At 44.5% G+C, this 20,864-nt stretch overlaps 1 protein-coding gene across 1 annotated transcript in view; it reads left to right on the top strand.

The window, feature by feature from the left end:
• Positions 1 to 20,864, top strand: part of LOC141118318 (uncharacterized) — a 711,411-nt gene that overhangs the window by 627,366 nt on the left and 63,181 nt on the right. Inside the window, exon 2 of the mRNA XM_073610910.1 lies at positions 18,761 to 19,060. Within this exon, the coding sequence (XP_073467011.1) occupies positions 18,761 to 19,060 (300 nt within the window). The remainder of the gene's footprint in view (positions 1 to 18,760; positions 19,061 to 20,864) is intronic.

Here is a 20,864-nt window from a genome sequence, read left to right on the forward strand (position 1 = left end):
ACAAATGCCCCCAACACTCTCACAAATCCCCCCATCTCTCACAAATGCCCCCCAGCTCTCACCTCTCACAAATGCTCGCAGCTCTTTCCCAAATGCTCACCCTCAGCTCTCACAATAGCCCCCCAGCCCTCTCCCCTCTCACAAATGCCCCTCCCAGGTCTCACAAATGCCCCCCAGCTCTCGCAAGTCTCACAAAGGCCCCCAAAACTCCTACAAATGCCCCCAGCTCTCTTGCTTCTCACAAATGCCTCTCCTAGCTCTTACACATGCCCCCAGCTATCTCACCTCTCAGAAATGCCCCCTCAGCTCCCTCACCTCTCACATATGCCCCTAGCTCTCAGAAATGCCCCCAGCTCTCTCACCTCTCACAACCCCCCCCAGCTCTCACAAATACGTCACCTCTCACAAATGCCCACCAGCTCTCACAAATGCCCCCCAGCTCTTACTTTTCCCAAATGCCCCCCCAGCTCTCACAAATGCCCCCCAGCTCTCACCTTTTACAAATCCCCCTCAGCTTTCACAAATGCCCCCTAGATCTCACCTCTCACAAATTCCCCCCCAGCTCTCACCTCTCACAAATGGCCCCCAGCTCTCACCTCTCACAAATGGCCCCCAGCTCTCACCTCTCACTAATGGCCCCCAGATCTCTCAAATGCCACCTAGCTCTCACAAATGCCACCAATCTCTCACCTCTCACAAATCCCCCAGCTCTCACAAATGCCCCCCAGCTCTCACCTTTTACAAATGCCCCCAGCTCTCACCTCTCACAAATCCCCCCCAGCTCTCACAAATGCCCCCAGCTCTCACCTGTCACAAATGCCCCCCAGTTCTCACCTCTTACAAATGCCCCCTCAGTTCTCACAATTACTCCCAACACTCACACCTCCCACAAATATTCCCCAGCTCTCACAAATGCCCCCCAGCTCTCATCTCTCACAAATGTCCCCCAGCTCTCACAAATCCCCCCAGATCTCTCAAAATCCCCCCAGATCCCACAAATGCCCCCAGCTCCTTCACCTCTCACACATCCCCCCCAGCTCTCACCTTTTACAAATCCCCCTCAGCTTTCACAAATGCCCCCCAGCTCTCACCTCTCACAAATGCCCCCCAGCTCTCACCTCTCACAAATGCCCCCCAGCTCTCACCTCTCACAAATGCCCCCCAGCTCTCAACTCTCACAAATGCCTCCAGCTCTCACCTCTCACAAATGCCCCCTCAGCTCTCACAATTACTCACAACACTCACACCTCTCACAAATCCCCCCAGCTCTCACAAATGCCCCCATCTCTCTCCTCTCACAAATCCCCCAGCTTTCACAAATGCCCCCTAGATCTCACCTCTCACAAATGCCCCCCAGTTCTCACCTCTCACAAATGCCCCTTCAGCTCTCACAATTACTCCCAACACTCACACCTCTCACAAATCCCCACCCACCTCTCCAGATGCCCCCCAGCTCTCACCTCTTACAAATGGCCCCCAGCTCTCACCTCTCACAAATGGCCCCCAGCTCTCACAAATGCCCCCCAGCTCTCACCTTTTACAAATGCCCCCAGCTCTCACCTCTCACAAATCCCCCCAGCTCTCACAAATGCCCCCTAGTTCTCACCTCTCACAAATGCCCCCCAGTTCTCACCTCTCACAAATGCCCCCTCAGCTCTCACAATTAGTCCCAACACTCACACCTCTCACAAATCCCCCCCAGCTTACTCAAAATCCCCCTCAGCTCCCACAAATGCCCCCCAGCTCTCTCACCTCTCACAAATCTCCCATCTCTCACAAATGCCCCCCTCTAGCTCTCACCTCTTACAAATCCCCCCAGCTCTCACAAATCCCCCAGCTCTCACAAATGCCCCCCTAGCTCTCACCTCTCACAAACCCCCCATACTCTCACAAATGCCCCTAGCTCTCACCTCTCAAAAATGCCCCCCAGGTCTCACAAATGCCCACGACACTCTCACTTCTCACCAATGCCCCCGCCCAGCTCTCTCACCTCTCACAAATCCCCCCCAGTTCTCACAAATGCCCCCCCAGCTCTGAACTCTTACAAATGCCCCCAGCTCTCACAAATCCCCTTCAGCTCTCACAAATGTCCCCTAGATCTCACCTCTCACAAATGCCCCCCAGCTCTCACCTCTCACAAATGGCCCCCAGCTCTCACAAATACCCCCCCATCTCTCACCTTTCACAAATCCCCCCCAGCTCTCACCTCTCACAAATGGCCTCCATCTCTCACCTCTCACAAATGGCCCCAGCTCTCACAAATGCCCCCCCCATTTCTCACCTCTCACTAATCCCCCCAGCTCTCACAAATGCCCCCAGCTCTCACCTTTTACAAATGCCCTAAGCTCCCACCTCTCACAAATCCCCCCCACCTCTCACAAATGCCCCCCAGCTCTCACCTCTCACAAATGTCTCCCAGTTCTCACCTCTCACAAATGCCCCCTCAGCTCTCACAATTACTCCCAACACTCACACCTCTCACAAATGCCCCCTAGCTCTCATCTCCCACAAATGTCCCTCAGCTCTCACAATTACTCCCAACACTCACACCTCTCACAAATGCCCCCTAGCTCTCATCTCCCACAAATGTCCCCCAGCTCTCACAAATCCCCCCAGCTCTCTCAAAATCCCCCCAGCTCCCACAAATCCTCCCATCTCTCACAAATGCCCCCCCAGCTCTCATCTCTCACAAATCCCCCCAGCTCTCACAAATGCCCCCTAGCTCTCACCTCTCACAAACCCCCCCTACGTTCACAAATGCCCCCTAGCTCTCACCTCTCAAAAGTGCCCCCCAGGTCTCACAAATGCCCCCAACACTCTCACCTCTCACCAATGCCCCCCAGCTCTTTTACCAAATGCCCCCAGCTCTCTCAACAATGTCACCCCCCAGTTCTCTCACCAATGCCACCCCCAGCTATCTAATGCCTCCCCCAGCTATCTCACCAATACTGCCCCCCAGCTCTCTCACCAATGCCAGCCCCCTCCAGCTCTCTATTAATGCTGTCACCCCAGCTGTCTCACCAATGCCGCCCCACTCCAGCTCTCTCATTAATGCTGCTACCCCAGCTGTCTCACCAATGCCGTCCCCCTCCAGCTCTTTCATTATTGCTGCCCCCCAGCTCTATCGCCTCTCACAAATGCCCCTAGCTCTCTCACCAATCACAAATGCCCCCCCCCAGCTCTCTCACCTCTCACAAATGCCCCTCCAGCTCTCACAAAATCCCCCCAGCTCTCTCACCTCTTACAAATGCCCCCCCCAGCTATCTCACCTCTCACAAATGCCTCCAGGTCTCACATATGCCCCCCTGCTCTCTCACAAATGCGCCTCAGCTCTCTCACCTCTCACAAATGCCTATCGCAGGTCTCACAAATGCCCCCAGCTCTCTCACTTTTTACAAATGCCTCTCCTAGCTCTCACACATGCCCCCAGCTCTCTCACCTGTCAGAAATGCCCCCCCCAGCTCCCCTCACCTCTCACAAATTCCCCCCCAGCTCTCACAAATGCCCCCAGCTGTCTCACCTCTTCTCACAAATTCCCCCCAGCTCTCACCTCCCACAAATTCCCCCAGCTCTCACCTCTCACAAATCCCCCTCAGCTCTCATAAATGCCCCCTAGCTCTCACCTCTCACAAATGCCCCCCAGCTCTCACCTCTCACAAATGCCCCAAGCTCTCTCACTTTTCACAAATGCCTCTCCTAGCTCTCACACATGCCCCCTCAGCTCTCACAATTGCTCCCAACCCTCTCACCTCTCACAAATCCCCCCAACTTTTACAAATGCCCCCCAGCTCTCACCTCTCACAAATGCCCCCAGAGCTCTCACAAATCCCCCCAGAGCTCTCACAAAGTCCCCCCCCAGCTCTCACAATTGCCCCCCAGCTTTTTTACCTCTCACAAATCCCCCCAACTCTCACAAATTCTCTCCAGCTCTCACAAATGCCCCACCAGCTCTCTCACCAAATGCCTTGCCAGCTCTCTCACCAAATGCCTTGCCAGCTCTCTCAACAATGCCCCCCCAGCTCTCTCACCAATACCACCCCTTAGCTCTCTAATGCCTCCCCCAGCTCTCTCACCAATGCCACCCCCAGCTCTCTAATGCCTCCCCACAGCTATCTCACCAATGCCCCCCAGCTCTCTAGTCAATGCTGCCCTCCTCCAGCTCTCTCATCGATGCTGCCCCCCCAGCTCTCTCACCAATGCCGCCCCCCCTCCAGCTTTCTCATTAATGCTGCCACCCCAGCTCTCTCACCAATGCTGCCCCCCTCCAGCTCTTTCATTATTGCCCCCCCCCAGCTCTCTCACCTATTAGAAAAATAGAATGCAGCCACCACCGTGCTGTTTGGCATTACTGTGTTTTTTTTTCTTTTCTTCAGCACAGTGCCACTTACAGCTCTGACTGTCAGAACTGTAGCACAGAGCCGAGGAGAAGTTTATCAGGACTTCACTCAGCTCCATGCCATAGTCCTGGAATGCGGGGAAAGAAGCCGCCTCTGTCTGGAACACACAAAACAATACGAGCGGTTGCAACCCGGGGTACCCACCAGCAAATGTTGGGCATATGCCCTGGGTGAGTAGCACTCACACACAAAAGCTGTCTCTCCAAGCTAAACCCTGCACGGCTGCAGGATTCCTTAATAAGGGAGCCACTGAGAGGCAGGGAGCAGAAGGCGGAGGGCAGAGCTGGCCTGCAAATTGTGTCATCAGTGTCTGCATTGAGGAGGGAGGAGGGGGAAGGGGGGGACAGAGATTGCCGGCAAGTCGGGATGGTTTGGGGGTATGCTGTCAGCATGTCGGTCCGGCACCTCTTCTCCTCCCTCAGCAGGATCCTGGCTGCCTCTGCTTCTGCCTGCTCCACTCATTCTACAATTAATTCTACTCGCCAAATGCGATCAGGCAAGTGGACATTTTGAGGGCTGGTATAGAGTGTATATATACTGTATATATTTATATATATCATTTTTCTCAGAGAATCGGTGCAGTAACTCAACCATGACCCCAGATTTTTCCCAGAGAGGGGGGCGGAATAGTGCACCACACCTAATGGTGGGTGTGGCCAAATTGGTGGGAGGGTCTTAAAGGAGCATTAAATATCAGGAGTGTGCTACATACAGAATGCAGGGTTTAGGAGTGCGCTGAGTACAGAGTGCAGGGTTTAGGAGTTTGTGGAGTACAGAGTGCAGGGTTAGCAGTGCACGATATAAAGACTGCAGGGTTTAGGAATGCATGGTGTGTGGAATGCTATGTGCATGAGAGCAGCGGCTCTCCCGGGTCTCTCCCTCCTCATTGGCTGAGACACAGCAGCGGGAGGCAATGTCAATCCCAGCAAGTGAGTAGGGAGCAGGGGGCAGGACTGAGCCATGTGTCCCACAGACACCTCAGAGGTGGCTCGGGAGCAAGCACACACAAATGCCCCCAGAGCGAGTAGCTTGCTCTGGGGGCACTTGGCAAGGGAGAGGGGCCAGAAGCGTTGGTGGGGGACCCTAGAAGAGGGCGATCAGGGCTGCTCTGCGCAAACCATTGCACAGGACAATTATGTAAAAAAAAGTAAAAAATCAAACCTTTCTAATCACTTTAAGTCTAAAATGTTTTGCTCTGGCAACTCTAGATGTATTCCAAGCATTCACAGAAATCAAACTGTAGAACCCAAGATGCAAAAAATGTGGTTTACCATATTTAGTGCTAACATGATTCAACATGATACAGTTTAGATATTACAGTAAATATGTACTATGCATTGTGTGAAAGCAAACTGAATAAACAAGGTGTGTACTAAATAAACAGGAAGTGTAATTTCTGACCTGGTTTCATGCTTTTTTACTAGCTTGAACTAATTAGGTATTGCACTCCTTTTACCATATGGTGAAGCATTGCTTGGTGTAAGGTACAAGAACATAATGATATGGTAAGCTCTTAAATCATATTTCTTTTTCATAAAAGCCCTATTTCTTGATATTTCAGTCATTAGTAGCATTGCCCTAGTTAAATATGCAGTTACATCAGGCCTAGAAAGTTACTAGATGACATCCTCCCTCAGTACATATGTGGAAATAATCCTAAGAAGAATGATTGGTCACAAACTCAGTTTTGGTGTGATGAAAAAAATATCTTTTCACATATTTTCCCTTAACTACTGTACACTGGTCAAGGAAGAATCTGAAAAGCTTATATTTCTCTGGAAATCAATTATCTGATGCCAATTTATCAACAGAAAAAAAATACTTGCAGTGAGTATTTTTGTGTGGGCAAATATTAACTTCAGAATTGATGAATAGTGTAAATTGTAGTAGCGGGTGTAAAATGATATCTAGTATACTTGTATTTAAATAATATATAATATGCTGTATTATTTTATTTATTTTAATTTAATTTAATTTTTTTTTATGGTTACAAGCTAACCTTCTGCAGTCTGTCAATTTCTTGCTTTTTTTTCTCTTTGAGTATGCATTGGAACAGATAAGTATAGATTTGAAAAAGTCATTTTGGATTCAATTTAAATGATACGTAGCTGTATATGCCTTGTAATATCCATAGACAAAGTTACAGCATCCAGAATATCAACAGACCTACCTGCAGTTAAAGATAAAGGAGTATAACAAATTGGTTAGTAGGACTACAGGCATAGTTATTGAATCACTTATGAAGATGTTAAGTGGGTGGCTAGAGATAAAATCTAGAGAATTGGTACTTAATCTGGGTGGAAGTGGTTCAGGTGCCCAAAGGAGATGTTTTATTTTAATCTCATTTGGAATCCCATAGGGCATTTCTGATATACAAGCTGCTATTTGAAATAGAAACATTGTTTCAGAGAATGAAATGAATTTGTGGGCTTTATTATAGACTGCCAGGGTAAAAGCCAGAAATATACATTTTGGGCTAATGTAATGCATGGAAAATGTGTACTAATCAATGGAAGATCAATGCAGGCCTTACAGAATGTAGTGAAATACAGACATAGAATGAACTGTGATGTGGCTTATTATGGTTGTATCATGACCATACCATGTAGGGCACTGAAGCACAAAAGAAAAGGGAAAAGCACCGAAATAGCAGAATACACTTTTTTCAACCAAAACAGAAGTTAGTAGCACAGGTGAAGGGCTTATTCTGGGTTTACAGTGACATGCAGTACCATGACAAGCTATAACATTCTTAAACAAGAAACACCATGGCAGGCTATAGCTCAATGCAACACACATCTACATTATGGAAAGCACTGAATACTATGATGGTGGTCACAAATGCAAATGTTGGAAATAATGTAGGTATACCATGGCAGGCTATTGACTATTGAAATAAGCATATGAATAGAATGTATGTGTTGTTAGCCAAGGTGGATAATTAAACCCTACCTTCAGGGATTCTTATAGAAAACCCAGGGTATGGGTTATTGGAAGCACAATAGAAGAGTGCACTGAAGGCCAGGGTCAGATAAAACATTAAGCATTGCTAAACCACGGCAGGCTATAGCCAATCTGGTCACACACGGGTACAGAAAAATGCACTGCAAGTAGTGATGAAGGTCAATAACATATGCATAGTAGGTTATAATTCACTGAAACAAACAGGTAGGAAATCCATGTAGGAACAGTATAATGCATTGTGAGTGATTTAAAGGGTAGAACCAAAAGTGCAGAGCTCACTCCAGGTATATAAAGTTGTAGTTTGTTAGCATAATTAATGGATTAAAAGAATACATTATAAGGAAAGGTGGAGGTCAAAGACACAGATGCAAGGCTTTCTGTTGCTATCCCATGGAACTTGGCTATAGATCACCAGAGCTTATAGTATGAGCTATCAGCACAAGAATATGTTAATTCATTTGCCAGCAACTTACAGTACGTATACCTGGCACGCTATAGGGTATCTGCTCAAGAATAGGTAAAGAAAATGCATTGTGTGCCAAGATATAAATAGAAATATGGGTGAACAAAATGCTGGAGGCACTGTATATCATTGTAGACTATAGCTTTCTGTGACTAGCAAGGATTAGAAGTTGTTAGAAGCATGGGGACAAGACTGCATGTTATAGCTTACTAAAGCAGACAAGTGAGCATAAGCACATGAAAAGAAAATCACTTACTTTCCAAGAATATTTAAATGCACTGTAAGCCAAGATGAACATTGACACAAACTGTAGCTTTAGTACCCATTATAACTATATCATGACAGCCTGTTGCTCATTAAACAAGCATAATAATAGAAAAATGCACTGTAAGCCAGGATAGAAACATTAGTTATGTATATTAGCAAGCTGTAGCTTACTAAAGGAATAAACTCCACTATACCCAAGTAACATAATGCAGAGAGAATAGCTATGAGCGAAGACTCTACTGTAGATATATTATGGAAGATATAGCTTTTTGGGAGAAGCACCAAAATAGGGAAAGGTATTCTCAGAAAACATAGAGATCAGAAAAACAGGTGCATTGCTTGCTATACTGAAGGTATGCCATGACCAACTAAAGCCACTGGCCATGGCTCTGATGAAGAGGGGATTTACCTTTGAAACGTGTTAGCTACATGCTGCTTATTAAGTGCTGCAGATTTAGCGGTCGCAGCTTTGTATTCATTGATACGCAGGCTAACCTAATCTGTTTATAAGTATAATATTTGCTTTTATGAATGAATAAATGATGTATGAAGGTAATTTGCTAGGCTGGTGTGCCCTCTTTTTGTTGTTTTTTAGTGCTGTGCATAATGGGATAATCGCAGTGCTAAGAGGGCAGCAAAGCATGATGGCACCATTTAGTCACAAACTGGAAGAGTGGGAACCTATCAGTCTTTAGGCACCACATTTGAGTGAAGGAGGTTGTTTCTATATGCAGGGTAGAGTACAGGGCTCAGTAGAGCGTACTACAGGGCTCAGCAGGAAAGAGTACAGAGGCTTAGCAGGGCAGAGCACAGGGGTCAACCGTGCAGAGTACAGGGTTTAGCAGGGCATAGTACAGTGGTAAGCAGAGTACAGAGAGTCATCAAGGCAGAGCACAGGGATCAGCAGGGCAATTTACAGAGGGGCAACAGATCACACTATAGGGGGTTAGCAGGGCACAGTACAGAGGGGCACAGTGTATGGGGTCAAGAGGACACAGTATAGGAAGTCAGCAGGGGAGAGTACATGGGGTCAGCCAACCTGAGATAAGCAGTGTACAGGGGGTAGCTGAACAGGATTCAGGGCTTGGCAGGGCAGAGTATAGTGGTTTAGCAGGGTAATGTACAGGGCTCAGCAGGCAAGAGTACAAGGGGTCATCAGGGTAGAGCACTGGGGGCATCAGGGCAGTGTACAGGGGGTTAGCAGGGCAGAGTACAGGAGGTCAGCAGGGCACAGTAAAGGTGTTTAGGAGGGTACAGTACAGGGGGTCAAGAGGGCACAGTATAGGGGGTCAGCAGGGCACAGTATAGGGGGTCAGTAGAGCACAGTATAGGGGGTCAGCAGAGCACAGTATAGGGGGTCAGCAGAGCACAGTGCAGGAGGTCAGGATAGCACAGTGTAGGGGATTAAAATGGCACAGTACAGAGAGTCAGGAGGACACAGGGGGTTAGGAGGGCAGAGTATAGGAGGTCAGGAGGGCACAGTACAGGAGGTGAGTAGAGCATAGTACAGGGATTTAGCAGGGCAGAGCACAGGGCTCAGAAGGGGAGAGCGCAGGGCTCAGCAGGGGGCACAGTAAAGGAGGTCAGTAGGGTACAGTACATTGGGTCAGCAGGGCACAGTACAGGGGTGCATTGGTTTATAGAACAGATGCTCAATTTTGGGTCGAACTTGAGACAAGCAGTGTACAGGAGGCAGCTGGGCAGAGTACAGGTCTCAGCAGGGCAGAGCACAGTGGTTTAGCAGGGCATAGTACAGGGGTCAGCAGTGCAAGGTACAGGGCTCAGCAGGGCAGAGCACGAGGTCAACAGGGCAGAGCACACGGATTATCAATGTAGAGAACATAGGTCATCAGGGCAATGTACAGGGGCAGCAGAGCACAGTACAGGGAGTCAGGAGGACACAGAACAGGGGATCAGGATAGTAAATTACAGGGGGTTAGCACAGCACAATACTGGGGGTCAGGAGCACACATTACAGAAGGCCAGGTGGACATAATACAGGGGGTTAGCAGGGCACAGTACAGTGGGCCAGGAGGGCACAGTACAGTGGGCCAGGAGGGCACAGTACAGGAGGTCAGGAGAGCAGAGTACAGGGTGTCAGGAGGAAACAGTACAGGGGGTCAGAAGGACATGGTACATGGGGTCACAAAAGGCACAGTACAGAGGGGCAGGTAGCTTGGGATTAGAAGCAATGGTACAAATCTGCAAATGATACCTTAACAAACATGTAGCTGGAGAAATCAGCGCAGCAATTCAATAGTGCATTGTTAGCCATGATGAAGTTTACAAATTTGAGAGCAGTATGCATATGATGGTAACCTATAGCTGAAATTTCCAAATAGAACAATAGAAAAATGCATTGTAAGCTAGCATAAGATCAGAAACATGGTTACAGAGAGCTATATATTATTAGAACAAACATAACAACAAGCTATATAGCATTAGAACAAACAGATCAGCACAGTGGCAGATAAATACACTGGGACAAAACCATGCTTACAGGGATTATTCTAGGTATATCTTGACAAGCTATAGCTTACTAGAACAAGCTTAGCAGTAGAACAATGCATCACAAACCAACATATGCTAGAGACAGGAAATAGTATAGGTTGCCCATAGCAGGTTATAACATAATTGGAGCATGGTGGTCAGAAACATGGGTGCAGGGCTGTGTTAATGGCTTAATTTGAGAAAACTAAAAAGAGTTAAAAACAAGAATTATAAAAAAATCACTGAAAACGCAGACAAGACCAGAAACATGGGTATAAAGCCTAGTACACACCACAAGTTGTTTTTGACAGCTCCAGTCACAGCCACTGTACTAACAAGCTGATGTTAGTACAGCGATCTCCCCAGCTGTTCTATTATGTTCTGACATGGGGACAGCTCCCCTGCCAGACCACTTCGGTCAGTGCTCTCTGCCATTGGCTAAGAGCACTGATCGGGAGCCAGTCAGCTGCTGGTTTTCCAGCACGCTGGTCCGACAGAAGCTGGCAAATGGCCGGCTTCTGTCGGACCAGCTGTCATACACATGGACCGGTGTTTTTATTGAACTGACCGATGTTGCCTCACATTAGGCCAATGTGTACTAGGCTTAAGGCATATGCAGGGTACACACTATAAGATTTTTGTTCAGTGGGCTGAACAAAAACCTGACAGATCGCTGTACTAACACAAGCTATGTTAGTGCGGTAATCTCCCCCACTGAACTATTGTGTCCTGACAGGGGGACTGCCGCCCACCAGGACACAATGATCAGCGCACCCAGCCATCGGCTGCCAGGGTTGATCGCCTGTTTGACAGAGCTGTACACATGAGCCGCAAGTCAGGCAGTTCCTGTCGAACTGGCCCTTTTCTGACAATTTTCGGCCCGAGTAAACCCAGCCTTAGGGTAGAAATACTATAGATAACTATAGTTTACTTCACTGGAAAGAAACAATAAACGCAGGCCAGGGTAAAAGTAAAAACCAAACCCTGGATACAGAGCCTAATGTAGATGTAACATAGTAAGCTAAGTTCACTGCAGCAGAAGGGAAACACAGCTCTAAAACTGATAAATAAACTGTACTGTATATTAATATAGAATCATGACCAGTATGGTCTGGCAGAATAAAGCTATGGGAAACCAAGATAATACTGAGTGCTAAGTCAGTCTTATGATTGCAACTGTGCCAGTAAAACACTGGTAGCCTTAAGACTGAAAATCAGGAGGCTGGACTTTGCTGTATGCTCTAAATGCCATGTGTGCTCTGTGGACTTGCATATGCCTTATTTAGAAATAAAGCCAGGTTCAACCACATAACTACAGCTTAAATTGTACAGCAAAATATACATTGTAATAGTGTGTCACTGATCGGCAGCTTTGCTGCTGATTTGTCACCTCTATTCCCAAAGACAGCAGGCATGCTGATAAATGTAGTTCCATAGCTTTAACTTGCAAGGTTTTGCTGATACGTGTAATTCCAAAAGTTCAAGTCTGGGTAACCACCTGCTGTTGATTCAATTAGCTACATGCCTTGCTGTTGTTCCTAGTGCCACAGTGACTTTGAATTCTGAGAAGATTCTTAATGTCCCTCAGTGTTTCCTAGTGGAGAAGATTCCTATTGTTATCCAGTATTTCCTAGTGGAGAAGATCCCTATTGTTACCCAGGATTTTCTAGTGGAGAAGATCCCTATTGTTACCCAGTATTTCCTAGTGGGGAAGATTCCTAGTGTACTCTAGTAGAGACGACTCCTAGTGTCCCCCAGTGTTTCCTAGTGGAGAAGATCCCTATTGTTACCCAGTATTTCCTAGTGGGGAAGATTCCTAGTGTACTCTAGTAGAGAAGAATCCTAGTGTCCCCCAGTGTTTCCTAGTGGAGAAGATCCCTATTGTTACCCAGTATTTCCTAGTGGGAAAGATTCCTAGTGTACTCTAGTACAGAAGACTCCTAGTGTCCCCCAGTGCTTCCTAGTGGAGAAGATCCCTATTGTTACCCGGTATTTCCTAGTGGGGAAGATTCCTAGTGTACTCTAGTAGAGAAGACTCCAAGTGTCCCCCAGTGTCCCCCAGTGTTTCCTAGTGGAGAAGATCCCTATTGTTACCCGGTATTTCCTAGTGGGGAAGATTCCTAGTGTATTCTAGTAGAGAAGACTCCTAGTGTTCCCCAGGGTTTCTAGCAGAGAAGAATACTAGTGTTTGTCAGTGTTTCCTAGTGGAAAAGGTTTCTAATGTTCTAGAGGCTCCTTGTGACCCTGAAATTCTGAGTATCCTATAGTTGAATCCTTCTTGATCTTAGTGACTTCACAAGTTTCTCCCAGAGCCTTCCAGTGTTATCGCCATACCTCCAGCGTTCCCAATGTCATTCAGGTTGCTTCAGTGTCTCTCTGTGTATTCCTAGTTTGTTTGCTGCTCTGTGTCTATTTTTGCCCGCTCCTAGTGATTAATATTTGTTTCTGTGCATTACTACTCCCTCCTAGTGATCCTGTCCCCATGCACTACTTCAATTCCCAGTGCCCCTGTGTGCTTCCGTGAACTCCTGCCAGCTTGGACTGTATTACCTACAGACTGAGTGCTGCAAGGGAGTCTTACCTGCTTATCAACTATTAGTTCCCAGTAGTTGCATTCTTGGGTGTGACAGAGGACCACAACCTGGGAATTGTCTGTAGCACAACCCATCTTTACCTTCATGAGCTCTGGAAAAGACAATGTGGTTCCTTAGACTCTGCATCTCTGGCCCTCCAAGGACCCTACATTTTGCTGTACATGCAGGCTGTGTTCTCCCCTGTTAGTACCAATAGCTATTCTACCTGTCCTGATTCCTCGAGCACCCCAACGGTATCCTGTGAACCTGCATTCCCTGGGACCCCTGTATACCTCTGTGTTCCTCATACATATACTCAGCATTCCATTGCTGTAAAATACCCCTGTTCTCCTGTCTCCCTGAGAGACCAGCAACCCAGTGCTTTAGGTGTCTCTTTCTAGCATTATTGTCTACCTGTAAGACGTGCACCCAAGAGCTGCACTATACTCCTGCCATTCCTGTCCCTTAGTCTGTGCTTTCTCAGATCCTTGTCTCCTATGCTTACTGGTGCAAGGCCAGCTGTAGCCTTCCAGGATGCAAGCTGGACAGATGGTCCATGATCCCCAACCATTCATGGTAGTCCTGTTTGTGGCAGCACTAAAAATGTGAATGGAACTGTTATGTTTTTATAACAGTTTTTAACAGGTAAAAAATATCTGTGAAGATGGACCCGGGGGATTTTTTTTTTTTTTTATATATGATAGCAAGCGTGTCCAGACCTTATTAGGTTGAAGGTCAAAAACTCCAGTGAGTGATCTAGGAAGGCAATAGTGTGAGGAACAGGAGTGATTTGAAGTGGGTTCAAAGTGGTGGTGATAACCTCTGGGAACTAAAGGAAATACTGGAATAATGTTTTTAGAGACTTTTATTCAAATACAGGTACAATTGATGCTATTTATAAATGTATGGTAGAAATTTTTGAAATTCACAAGTGAGGTGGTTTACAGTTACAGGTATATGTACTGAATGAGAAATTAGTATATGTATTGCAGTCGTACAATTAATGTAATGTATACGTTGTTTATGGTATAATATTTAGCACAAGGGATCAGGGAGTTGGAACTCATATTAGAATATAACAATTGGTGAGTGTGTACGTAACTTTGTTTGAGCAATGTTTCGTTTTTAGAAAAGTGGGATTGTGCAAAATCTTGCTGGTTTAATCATGGAGTAGAGCTGCATAGAGGGTTTTCACAGCATGAAAAACAAGGTTTCTTCTGCAAGCTTCCTAAATTAGGTATAGAAATTGCCAGGGAGACTCAGCCAATCTAGATGCAGGCACAATAAATCATTTTCCTGCTGAATGCATTACAGTAGATCATAGTGAAACAAGGAATTATATATAGTTTCACATTTTTACTGACAAGCAAATTGGGCATAAAGTTGGATTTATGTTAGAATGGGTGTATGCTGACAGATTTTTTTATACAGCTACAATACAATTTAGTTTTCACAGATAAAATACAGAAACAGATAGTATTTTATTATACTGCTATAAAGCTACTTCAAGCGGAGCTCCGCCGAAATTTTTTTTTTTAAAAGTCAGCAGCTACAAATACTGCAGCTGCTGACTTTTAAAACGTGGACACTTACCTGTCCAGGGCGCCCGCGATGTCCGCACCCGAGGCCGAACCGTCTCTTCGTCCTTGGCTGCTGCCGCCTCCATCTTCGGTAAGGGAATCAGGAAGTGAAGCCGTGAGGCTTCACTTCCCGGTTCCCTACTGCGCATGCGCGAGTCGCGCAGCACAATACGGATGGTCCCTGCTGTCTCTGGGACCCGTGTGTTTCCCAGCAGGCAGCGGGGAGGGAGCAGGAAGTGGCGTAAATAACCGCAGATTCTGCGGCTATCTATGCCGGAAGTGGGTACAGATACCTGTAATATACAGGTATCTGTACCCCCCTCCCCCCTGAAAGGTGCCAACTGTGTCACCGGAGGGGGGGAGAAATCTGATGAGTGGAAGTTCCACTTTTGGGTGGAACTCCACTTTAAGAAGCTACTGTAAGTCCATAAAAAACAAGTTTTCTTGTAATAGCAACAATAGGCAAATAATCTGGGTGTGAGAAAGTGCTTAGTTTTGCCTATGAATATGTCATTTGCAAATCATATGTATCTTCAAATTTATTCTGACCACTAGCAAAATGACTCTACAGTCTACATGTCTTCAACATGATAGTAACAAAGCTGCAAAGGCAACAATGTTTATTAGAGCAGTGTTTCTCAACTCCAGTCCTCAAGGCGCCCCAACAGGTCATGTTTTCAGGCTTTCCGTTATTTTGCACAGGTGATTTGATCAGTTTCACTGCATTAGTAATAAACAGCTGTTTCATCTGAGGGAAATCCTGAAAACATGACCTGTTGGGCGCCTTGAGGACTGGAGTTGAGAAACACTGGATTAGAGTCTCAGTATGTCAGCTATATGTGATGAATCAGCAAAACATTAGTAGAATTAGCTAAAATGTACTCCGTGCCAGAGATCTATAACAAAAAGTACTTTTGCTGAGGCATATTGTTGCTGCAGCATAGAGGCCATGGACTAAAACGGGGTATTGTAGGATCTATTGCCTGATTCAGATTAAAGAGCTTGTCAACGGTATTGCAAAACTGACATACAGTGCATACAGGGGTAGCTACATACTTTGGTGAAGAAGATAATGCTATGGGTGACAAAACAGACTGAATATACAGTACATAAATGGATGGTCAATATGGCCGCACTGTAAAATAATATATACATTGAAGCCAAGGAGTTAGTTTGTGATGTGACAATAGGAAATTTACAATGCAGGACAGCTTCAATGGAAAGTTACAATAGAAGACATCTTCAAAAGAAAGTTACAATACAGGACAGATCCAGGCAATACCATCATAGTATTGTTCTTCTAGGAAACAATATATTTTTTTCTATAAATAATTAGGATCTCTGACATAAATTAGTTATTAGCTCCAATGTGCTGGCAGGGAACTGGCACAAAGCTGTAGGAAGTATAAAGATTATTGTGTTTTTTCAGGTATATCAAGATTTCCATATCATTTTAGCTACATCTACATATCTACTAATTATTTTGACTTTTTCACTGAGGTTCTCAGAATGGTGATAGGCTTACTTTACCTAAGAGAAGCATTATATTCTTATTAACTTTGTCTAACACTAGCATAACGGAAGTGGTAATGTTTCCTATAGGGTAGCACAGTGGCTTAGTGGTTAGCATTATCTGCATGGATTTTGAATGTTCTCCCTGTGCTTGCATGGCTTTCCTCCCACACCTAAAGACATGATTTGTTACTTGGCTCCTGACAAAAAATGTCCTAGTAGGTTATTCTACTTAGTGTGCCCAAGATGGCTGCCCCAACAGCATACAAATCACTTTGTTTGCCCAGGGAGAAAAGGGCTATAGAAGTATTACTTGATAGCAACAAGTCAGGTGTTTATTCCCTTTTCTAACTTAAAGGGATTGTAAACCCTCACGATTTTTCACCTTAATGCATTCTATGCTTGTTCTGCAGTCTTATATACATGCAGAAATCATTGAGACCAGTATGTTGGCCTACATGATAGGTAATAAATGTAAAAAAATGGTGGTGCTTATATTTCTCTCATGTGAGGTTTGTTCAAAAGTGTAGCCAATAAAGAAAATAGATTCCTATAGCCAGTTTATGACTTAAAAGAGAAATATGAGCTTTTAAAAAAACAAACCTTATACTCACCTAGGTGGATGAAGCATTGATCTGATGCTGCATCTGTCCCCCGCTGGCTCTGTAGTGAGAACTGAGCGATCAAGCACCGCGATCGCTCAGTTCCTCCCTCCACTCTGTCAGTCAGCATCTCTCTGGCTGGCTTAGGCTCTTTGCAGATCACTGAGCCAGGTGCTGGTCCAGGCTGCTGGGTGTATCCTGACCATATGGTCGGGAACTTTTCAGAGCCTGGACTGGCTTTGTTACGTCAGCCAACAGCAGGCTTTAGCTGAAACCGGGTCACACGATTGCTGTGATCCATAGGAGAAGCATAGCCAAAAAATCTTTGGCTATACTTCTCCTTTAAATTATGTTTCAAATGCATCCAGTTTAATCTCCAGCATTGCTAGGGCAATGATGATGAAAAAACATTGTTTGAACTACACTGGCAATGGAAAGGCAAACGTACAAAGATGCATTTCAAAATACCAATAGAGAGAGCAGTCTGCAGTAAAACTATATTACAATAGTGGGTAATTCAACTAATAACAGCCAATACAGACAACAATTTCAAGGATCAATTAACAAGGATACATTTAACACATGCATTGTAATATGCTATAACACATGTGTTTAAGTTCACAATACTGTTAAATGGTGCCTTTTCATAGCAATCTGCTGTGTTGCAGCACATTTTTGAACATGGCTCATTTACATTTTTTATCCGTGGTTATTAGTCAAAAGTTCTATAAAAGTCAATGGCAACGCATGAAACTGCACTCCCTAACAAGCTGTAAAATTGCATGAAAATATACACACATAGGTGTAAATGGGCCTTAGCCTTGTAACTTAACTAATGCTGTCTTTAAGAAATACTATAAAGGATAAGTGCACCTTTTGGAACATGTTATATGTTACACCCATATTTAGGGTGGAACATGTAACATGTTCCAGTAGCTGCAGTCATTCCCCCTCTCCCCTCCTCCCTCCCTCCCCAGTGACAGCGGGCAGGCATCTTCTCCAGTCACCCACTGTCACCCTTTGAAACTAACTTGGCCATGTGGGGCGCCACCTGCCCAGTCTCATCATTCATTCACAGTCCTCTGTGAATGGGAAACTACAAGACCTGACAGCCTTAGCAGCTGTCAGCTTGTAGTTGTCAATGAACTACCAGGATACTGTTGAGCGCTCTGGTAGTTCATTCATTCTTCCCGTCAGTGAGTATTTGCTTGTCAGTGTGAGGTACAAGCAAACAGATACACTGACAGGTCTGCTGGAATCCTGCATGGTACCAGCAATCTGCAGATCGCTGGTGCTATGCTTTGCAGGCTCCAAAAACAAAAAATAGTAAATGCATATTTTTTTACCTGCAAAAAAAGTGCATTTCTTATTTTTTTGTTAAAAGGTGAACGTATCCACTAAGAGAACTAGAAACTCATATGAGTGATATTTGCTAGTCTTTGAAACTGGAAGTCTTATAAATGTTGTTGAATATATGAGGATGTAGGAGAAATTTGAAAACCCATATAATAGATCTGAAAGATATTACTGCTTTATCCTGAGCATCTAGTTTAGAATATATGATATACATCATGTAAATGCGCCGCTTCTTTTTATTCTTTTTAAGCTGCAAATATTAGCAAATGTTTTAATCATTCCGAAATGAGCTCTACTGAGTACATGAGAACCAATGATAAGAAAATCTTCCAATAATATAGATTAACTGCAAATATGTTGTTTGAAATGCTTCATTGCGTCTCTGTAGCTGGTAATGGAAAAGGTACCTTTATTCTTTGCAATATGTATAATAAACTTCAGAAGAAATTATTGGTTAAGAGCAACATCAACTTTTTTTCTATTTGCAGTTTTCTTGATTTAGGATTCTTTGCTATTTTTCCCTGTGATCTGATAACATTATTGTTTTAATCCACAGCTGATCCAAGTCCTCCATCCGTTTTCCCCATGTTGCCCTGCTGTAATGCCTTATCCTCATTAACAGAAGTGTCCATTGGGTGCTTGTCTACTGACTACCTTCCTGCTCCTGTGAATGTTACTTGGAATTCAGGTTCCATAACCACTGGAATAAAAAACTTCCCTGATACAATGAGTAACAACGGAAAGTATATCTCATGCAGCCTTCTGACTATTTCTGCATCTGATTGGAAAAGTAAGACATATACATGTAATGTGAATCACATGAACAGTGGACAGAAAGTGGACAAGATTATACCAGGTATGAGCAAAACAATTTCTTTTACTGGTAATTTTACCAATATTTGGGCACTTGTCTTGACAACACAACAAAGAATTTGGTGAGGAGTAAAAAAAAAAAAACACAAGGTTCCGAAGTATAGCAGCAGACTGTTATACTGTTGTAGTATGTTAAATCAGGGTTACTAGCAAAAAATAGTATTTTAACTTAGTCAGTATCTGGTTAAAGTTCATATTTTCTGTGTATGGAGTTTAGATATTCATGTACCTTGTAGAAGCTCAGATTAAAAAAAGATTCCCCCATCTTTCCTAGTAGTGAAATCTGGTAGCACGCCACAGACATTTAAATGCAAAGTTGCTCTTTCCACTCTTTCCACTAACTTATTAGCATACAAGACATTACATAAAAAATGTATAAGTCTACCAGTATACAGGTCCTAGATCAAATTAATTAGATAAATCATTTATTTTGAAGTAAAGAATAATGCACAATTAAAACAATAACAGGATTTCGCAGGCATTAAAATCTCAAGGGGCTGCGAGCAACTGCTTACTATAATATCCCTTGTAGTACAGAAGACTATTTTACATACGTAGGTCTACCCAGAACCCCCTTCTATCTCTTTATTCATTTTCACATGGAATGGGTGGAGGCCTTCCTGCAAAGGGAACTAGGGTTTAAAAATGTCTTCAACATTTGGGAATCTTTCATTCAATCCTTACCTGTATAAATTTCAACAATCTATAATGCACTGCTTTAACATAGTCAATGGTATCTACTCAGACTCCTAGCCAATAATCCTCCAAGTGACATTCAACACCTCTCTTAAATTGAATTGCACTTGTTATCTAAAAAGTGAGGCCTCCCCCTCTTCCCTTTGCTTGCTACTTACTAGTCCGACCGTCATCCATTTAAATGTTTCTTAATGTACTCCACTAGACCCAGCACTGTTAGGTCTCTCTCAATTTACACTAACATACTGTATATTGTTTTTCTTGACTTGACTTGTTGGCCAAATGTTTCAGCCCCTTGTTTTTGTTAATCGCATTCTCACAACAAATGAAAAAAGGGAAAAAAATAAATAACAGGGGTGATGCATACTACCAATAACAGTTATCATATAAATTCATAAGTCTTTTTATTTGATATCATGCAGATATAGAATGAGGTTATGCAAACAGCGTAAGGCATGTTTACAAAGTTTGCATATCATTTCCTATATCTCCAGAAGAGAGGATAGAGTGATTTAGGCAAAGCTGATTGAGCCAAAATTCACTGAAATAGAAAGTCATTTTTCTTTTTACTGATTAATGTGGCGTTCCGACAAAAAATAAATAAATTTATAAAAGTTAGCCGCTACAAATACTGCAGCTGCTGACTTTTAATAATCGGACACTTACCTGTCCCACGGTCCAGCAATGCGGGGGAACAAAGCCCCGCCCATCTCCCCCTCCTCTCTGCAGTGCCGGCATTGTCACTGGGGTCACATGCGCGAGCCGCGCTGCGCGCTGTGACTGGCCAGGCAATAATCTGGGACCTGTGACGTGTCCCAGATGATTGCCGAGAGGGAGGGGGGAGAGGTGAATTTACTTCCGGCACCGCGGTGCCCCGGGAGAAAGTAGGATCTGGAACCCAAATGTGGCATGTCAGGGGGTCACCTTCCCTTAAAGCGGAAGTTCCATTTTGGGGTGGAACTCCACTTTAATTTAAATTTTCTAAAAAAAAAAAAAAAAAAAAAAAAGTTCACCTTGGTTAAAATAAATAAATACATATATTTTTGCTGGTAAAACATGTAAATGTATTGTTTCATTTTCACAGGAGCCAG

Source organism: Aquarana catesbeiana, linkage group LG01, assembly GCF_042186555.1.
Source record: "Aquarana catesbeiana isolate 2022-GZ linkage group LG01, ASM4218655v1, whole genome shotgun sequence".
NCBI lineage: Eukaryota > Metazoa > Chordata > Amphibia > Anura > Ranidae > Aquarana > Aquarana catesbeiana.